We start from the raw sequence: 6,095 nt of genomic DNA, 5'->3' as shown, positions 1-6,095 counted from the left end.
CAGTCTCATATTGGGTGTAGTTAAAAAGTAAAATCAATAAAGTGTTTCTAATACTGTTTTCACACAAAGCACCTCCTGAACAGTAAATTCATAATATTTTTCTTTGTTTAGATTCTGTATAATGCCCTTTGGCTGATTTGCATCAGGACTTCTAGGTCCAGGATGCAAATGATTTAGATTTAAATATATGTACAGAGTATTTAGAGGCTCAGTCTCAGGCTTGTTGTGCATTTTCACTTCAGGGAAAGAAGAATTTACTGAACAAAAACGGAAATAATGACCTTTTTTTTTAAAAGTAAGTAGATTTATTGGCAGATGATGTGTTGGGTGCGAGTGTATGACCACATTTTACTCTTATTTGATAAATTAGGATTCAGTTGTATGAAATAAAATCATACGTAATCAATAGTGCAATTAGTAGTGCAGTTTTAATGTATAAATCTTTTTACATTTTTAATCTTTATATTATTTTTGCATTGGTTACGTTTCTTTATCTAGCCGATTGGAGTAAATCTGTCATGTTGCCAATAATAATCAAAATCATCATCATTTACCAGGGAAATTAAGTTTGCTCATTCCATGCCATAAGTATTTAATTTAAACATTGTTCGGATATGTTTTTTTTTATAATCCTCTCCTGTATCTCCAGCATTGGCTCAGATGTCATTACCACCTTGACTGAGGTGTGGTGAAGTAATTAATTGATTTCTTGTTTCCTCCTTCTAGGAATCTCTGTTCTGTTACTAATGGCAGTTATAACTTGTGATACAAAATTTGGTGAGTAAAATATAAAGTCATGAACACAATGATGGATGACTGAAGGATGTATTTCAGCAAGCCATTGTTCTTTAACATTGTGAAATAATCGTTTTTCTCAGATGAGGGTCTCACAATACCAGAACATTGCCAGGTATAGTTGAACTTTCCCTGTGGAGACACTGGTTACACAAATATGTTTCTTCTATATTGTTTTATGAATGCATTAAAAACTAAAATTAATAACTGTGAATCTCTCAGAAATGTATTTCAATCAGAATTCAAGATAATTTTATTTGAAAAATATCTGAGATTCATTGTAATATTTCTTTGGTATGTTGGAGCCTGAACTTGGCGAGTATTAAAGCCTTCTGAATGACTTTTTACTATTAATTTTTGATAAAAATCACGTCTTTGTGCACTAGGATGATGTAACAGTAAAGTGTGCACAGGAGCTGCTGAACCAAATCGAGAACAAGACATCTCAAGAGCTTCCACAGGAAGTGAGACTTACTTGGTGTTAATTTGTAATGGTAAATTTATGCATGTTAATATAATAATGTGCCGTTCGTGCATTGGAATCTTGTGTATCTCTGTCTGTTATATAGAGTGTGGAAAATTATTTGAACATCATGATGAACATTACAAGTTTAGTAAAAGAAAACACTACTGACCAGGATCTAATACTGTATGGAAATGATGTTCTGGACTTCACTGAAGAACTGGTGTCTAAACTAGTGAAGGAAACAGACGACATCCAGTCCATCAGCATCCCTCTACAATCTTTAGGTATGGAACATGTTCATAATCGCTACTGCTTCAAAATAATGCACAGTAGAGGAAATGGATGCGAGTACAGTGTAAGAAAGGTTTCATTAAATAAACTGGCAAAATAAATCTAAAATGGCGAGCAAAGGTAAAGGCCTGAAACTTTAGTCGGGAGGTCAGGAAACAATAATACTAATGCGTAGGTGAGAAGAGGAAAGAGAAAAAAGATAAAGGACTAGCAAACTGTGAGGCATGAAATGCTAGGCTTGGTAATCGCTAGAGAACTGAACGAGTTCTAGAACGCACAGATGGGGGTGGGTTTATATACAGACAGCAGAGGTTGAATAATAAAGTGCAAATACTTTGTTATTGTAGTTTAGTAGATTTTTCTGGTATCAGTTTTTTACTTCACTATTTATTTTTGGACAACTTTTTACTTTCACTCGTATATTTTTACACAAACATCCGTACTTTCTACTTCTTACATTCTCAAAACAGGTTTGTTTCTTCAGTTTTAATCAATCTGGTGAAATGTCAATATTTGTCTTGTGCCGATTTCAGCACATCAACCTATTTTCTGTCATCGTGCTGCTTTTTCAATCCACTGGTGTATCATTTCCTGTCTCTCTCTCACACACCACAGATGTAGACTAGTTTATGAAGCTCACAATGAGCAGACAGAAGGCAGTAAGAAGTCTGGTGTTAACGTGGATGAGACAGAGGGAGTCAGTGATGGAATTTATATTAAATACATAAATAATTAACTAAATATAAAAGAGGCAAAATTAAAACCTTTATCAAAAACATAGATAAATTAACATTAACCCAGATAAAAAATATTAAATATATACCAGTGTGAGCTAGTCTGGGCTCTGGGGCCGCTAGCATTCTGTAAACTCTGACTAGCCGCATTCAAGTCTGAAAATGTTTCATATTTTTAATCAATATTTTATATCACATTGTATTGTATCTGCTTTTATAAACACATTTTACTGCAATTCCTGATAAGATAATAATCTTATGAAATGAATTAAATTAGAGTTTAAACATAGTAGACAGAACTTCAAATCTCTGACTCTTGATCTGAATATCTTTGTAGAGGTTCAGGTAATTGAGCTTGAACTAAACTCCAGTGTGAGTAAAATCCCCTCTCTCACCACAACCACTGCTTCTATGGATATCCAGGTCACAGGAATCCCGAACAAAAGCAACGGTACAGTAATAATCTTTACATTTAACGTCTCTGACTCAAATTCCTCAGTACAAGCAGACGAGCAAAACTCATTACAATCCTTTCCTCTCAAATAAAATCAAAGTCTGTGTTTAGATGGAACTTTTTTTTACTGATCTTTGGTGAATATTCAGAAAGTTGATGTACATGTGTAAATGATCCATGAATGTGAATCAGTGAATGTGAATCATGTGACATGGTGAAAACAACAGTCTATCTTGTCATTTGAACCTTCATTTTGTTGTAGTTGCTGTTGTCTTGATGAGCTTCACCAACATGGCAGCCATCCTGCATGCTAGCTTCTTCAATGCATTTGTATATACAACAAAAACCATAATATCTCCTGTGGTGTCAGCGAAACTTCTCCAAGTATCTGGCTTCACTACAATCTTCTCTAAAGTCAACTTCACCCTCAAGCATGTAGATGTAAGTTATTTGAATTCAAAAGCTTTTCTCTTCATTTATTAATATCTACGGTAATATTCAGACCTTTTCTTCACTAGGAGTTGGACCCTAAAGGCTTTCTCTCCTGTGTGTACTGGAATAGAAAAGAATGGGTTGAAGATGGTTGTAACATCAGAAGGATAAACAGAACTCACACTCTGTGCTCTTGTGATCATCTGGGTACTTTTGCTACCATCCAGAAGACTTTCGATGTTACTTACGTTTACTATCTGGTAAGAGACCAGGACCTGCAGGCCTAATATACCAAGAAGCAACCATTTAAAAAGAGGTAGTGTTTAGCTTTATGTGCTTCAGAGGTACGAGTCATTTACAATGCTTTCTTAGTAGTCTATGGGCTTGTATTTTTTTTTTTCTTGCACAAGTTTTACAATTTTTCATATCAAAGTTAAATCGGTAACCTGATAAAATACAGAAAAATAAAAAATAAAAATCAAGCATGAGTGGCCTTAGGAATCCAGAGGAACGGGACAGAAAAGGAGGTGAGTCTAGAGAACGGGGCTGCCATACGATAATAATCCAAGGTGAAATGGCAGAAAAAATTTGCAAAACCTATAAAACCTGCAATTGCTTGAAGTTGGGATATTTTGCATACTTTACCACATCCCAGGCCTTTTCATGGTCAGTCTGATCTGCTCACTCTCAATAATACCTCAACAGTACCCCAAAAACTAATAGTGGATGCATGAAGCATGAGTTTCATGCGTCCATTCAGAGGGTTAATGGCCCTTGATCAAGGCCATTAACCCTCTGTGCTTCAGGGGTGCTATGTTTTATTAAAATAAAAAAGTTTTATTAATAGTGACATCACTTCTTTTAATTTTCCAGATGTACAGTTCTTGGCCAAGTTATATAAAAGCGTTTGCAGCAGTAGGAATGTTGTTTCTGAGTTTATCGATACTCACTCTGGCCATTTATCGTCCTCACAAAAAAGTGACTAACATGACTCTGATAAACCTGTGCACGAGCATTCTCCTGACTATGATTTTTACATTGCTCACAAGAAATTTACTGTCCAATATATTCTCTCAACAGGTGAATGTCTCACACACACACACACACACACACACACACCTTTGTATATGCATTTGTCTGTCTGTTTATTTATCCGTTTACTTTAATTGTTTTCTTATTTTTTTATCTTTCCACAGCTTTTGTTCGCAGTTCTAGATTGTGTTTGGTTGTTTTTTTATCTCTCATCTGTTATGTGGATGTTCAATAAAGCTGTGCTGCTCTTCATTTTTGTGAAGAACCTGTCAAGGGTCAGCTCAAACCAGGGGGAGGGGCTTAGCTGCAAATGGTTCATTTTGATCGGATACTTAATTCCCCTGGTTCTGGTGGTCATGCGTGGCATAGTCAGTCATGGAATCTGCAAACATTCTAAGTAAGTGTTGGAGACTGGATGGAGCCCATTCTCTTATTATATGTGTTTTTTCTGTTGGAGTTTACTCCTGGTGCTGATTTTCGAACCAATCAGAACGTGAGGATGAAATTAGGAGCAGGTGTGACTGATGAGCATGAGCGTGATTGTGAATGTGTAAGTGTGTGCTGGGAGTTGGAGTATGGGGCGGCCATGTTTAAAGGCTGTGGGTTTTGATGAAAAAAGAAGTCTGGCAGTGCCCTTACACCATGATTCAATGTAATCGTTGGCAAATTGTTGTAGTATAAGAGAAAGTATATCTAGAATGAGTGCTTTTATTGGAAATTACACCTATTTGTCTTCTTTTTTTTTCTTTTTTTTTTGCAGCTGCAGTGTGTACATGTTTATAATAGATGTATTTGCATATATTCCTTTTTTCATCATTTCTGCAGTAAGTACTACAGACTGTAAACAATTAATAAAACATATGTAATGAAAGTAATTATAGCAACTTTATAGATTGTCATCTGATCTATTTTCTTCCGTACAGTTAATCTTGATCCTCCACATCATCTCCATTATCATCATAATCTTAAATCTGATTCGGCTGAAAAATCAGAACTTACTGAGGACTAACAGCAACGACACCAAACTGATAATGAGTGTGTTGTTTAAAAGTCTGGCTCAGTTTTTTATCTTCGGCTGCCCCTGGCTCGCCTACTTCTTCGTAACTGGAGATGTGTTTTTTACAGTGAATTTAATCTGCATCCAGCAGGGGGTCTTCATCTTTCTGTTCCACTGTCTCCTCAACCCAGAGGTTAGCACTCAGCACTTTGTTTAAATCCAACCAATCATATATATATTTCATTTTGTTTATTGGCTAATTTGGCTATTCGTTGTCTCTTCTACTTCCAGGTCAGGCAGCAGTACAGGAAGTTCCTGTGTGCAATTTGCAGCTTCAACAATTGTAGCCCTGCTGCAGCAGATGACGTGAACGTTCACAGGCTTATTACTGTTAGTCATGTTACAATACGTGATGAGATCCCAGGATAATGAGACGTGTCGCATGGAATTGTAATGGTGTAGGACTGTCAGCTTTTTTGTCTTTTGTAAATACTTGACCTCTTGATTTGACTTGACTACTTATTAAATAGAATTAAAATAAGTCTAGATTTTTGTCTGTTGAAACTATAACACAAACGTTTCTTTAATGTTTTTGGTTAAGTTGGATCTCTGAGTGAGGGATATGATAGGGAGGCCCCCTTCTGGTCATTTGCAGCATGTACAGCTACTTCTGTTTACATTGAGCCTTTATGAATTCCTGTGTATGTTCGGGTTCTCTGTTAATATGCATGGAAGCTGTAATAAAAAAAATTTTCTTTACTTATATATACAGTAGCTTATTAACATGGGTTTATTGGGGTCATTTACATGGAGTTATTATTATAGATCATAATGTAACCCTTATACATGTTTACTTTTATCCTAAACTAGCATTTTGAAAATGTGTCTCCTCAC

The 6,095-nt window shown here is 35.7% G+C and overlaps 1 protein-coding gene across 3 annotated transcripts; it reads left to right on the top strand.

Moving 5' to 3' along the window:
• The first annotated feature begins 217 nt into the window (after positions 1-217).
• Positions 218-5,880, top strand: LOC124378361 (adhesion G protein-coupled receptor E3-like). Of its 3 annotated transcripts, XM_046837991.1 has the most exons (14): positions 218-295; positions 727-777; positions 879-910; positions 1,182-1,259; positions 1,365-1,545; positions 2,624-2,737; positions 3,003-3,181; positions 3,259-3,432; positions 4,046-4,252; positions 4,369-4,601; positions 4,965-5,028; positions 5,128-5,239; positions 5,330-5,394; positions 5,493-5,880. In XM_046837991.1, the coding sequence occupies exons 1-14, from the start codon at positions 277-279 to the stop codon at positions 5,628-5,630; spliced, it is 1,647 nt and encodes a 548-aa protein (XP_046693947.1). In that variant the 5' UTR covers positions 218-276; the 3' UTR covers positions 5,631-5,880. The 3 variants fall into 3 exon arrangements, with proteins under 3 accessions (XP_046693947.1, XP_046693946.1, XP_046693948.1); XM_046837990.1 differs by having other exon boundaries at positions 5,128-5,394; XM_046837992.1 differs by lacking the exon at positions 4,046-4,252 and having other exon boundaries at positions 4,468-4,601; positions 5,128-5,394.
• The last annotated feature ends 215 nt before the right edge of the window (positions 5,881-6,095 follow it).

This window comes from Silurus meridionalis, chromosome 24, assembly GCF_014805685.1.
Source record: "Silurus meridionalis isolate SWU-2019-XX chromosome 24, ASM1480568v1, whole genome shotgun sequence".
Taxonomy (NCBI): domain Eukaryota; kingdom Metazoa; phylum Chordata; class Actinopteri; order Siluriformes; family Siluridae; genus Silurus; species Silurus meridionalis.
Note: the sequence above shows the minus strand (reverse complement) of the source record. Positions and strands in the feature narration are given on the sequence as shown.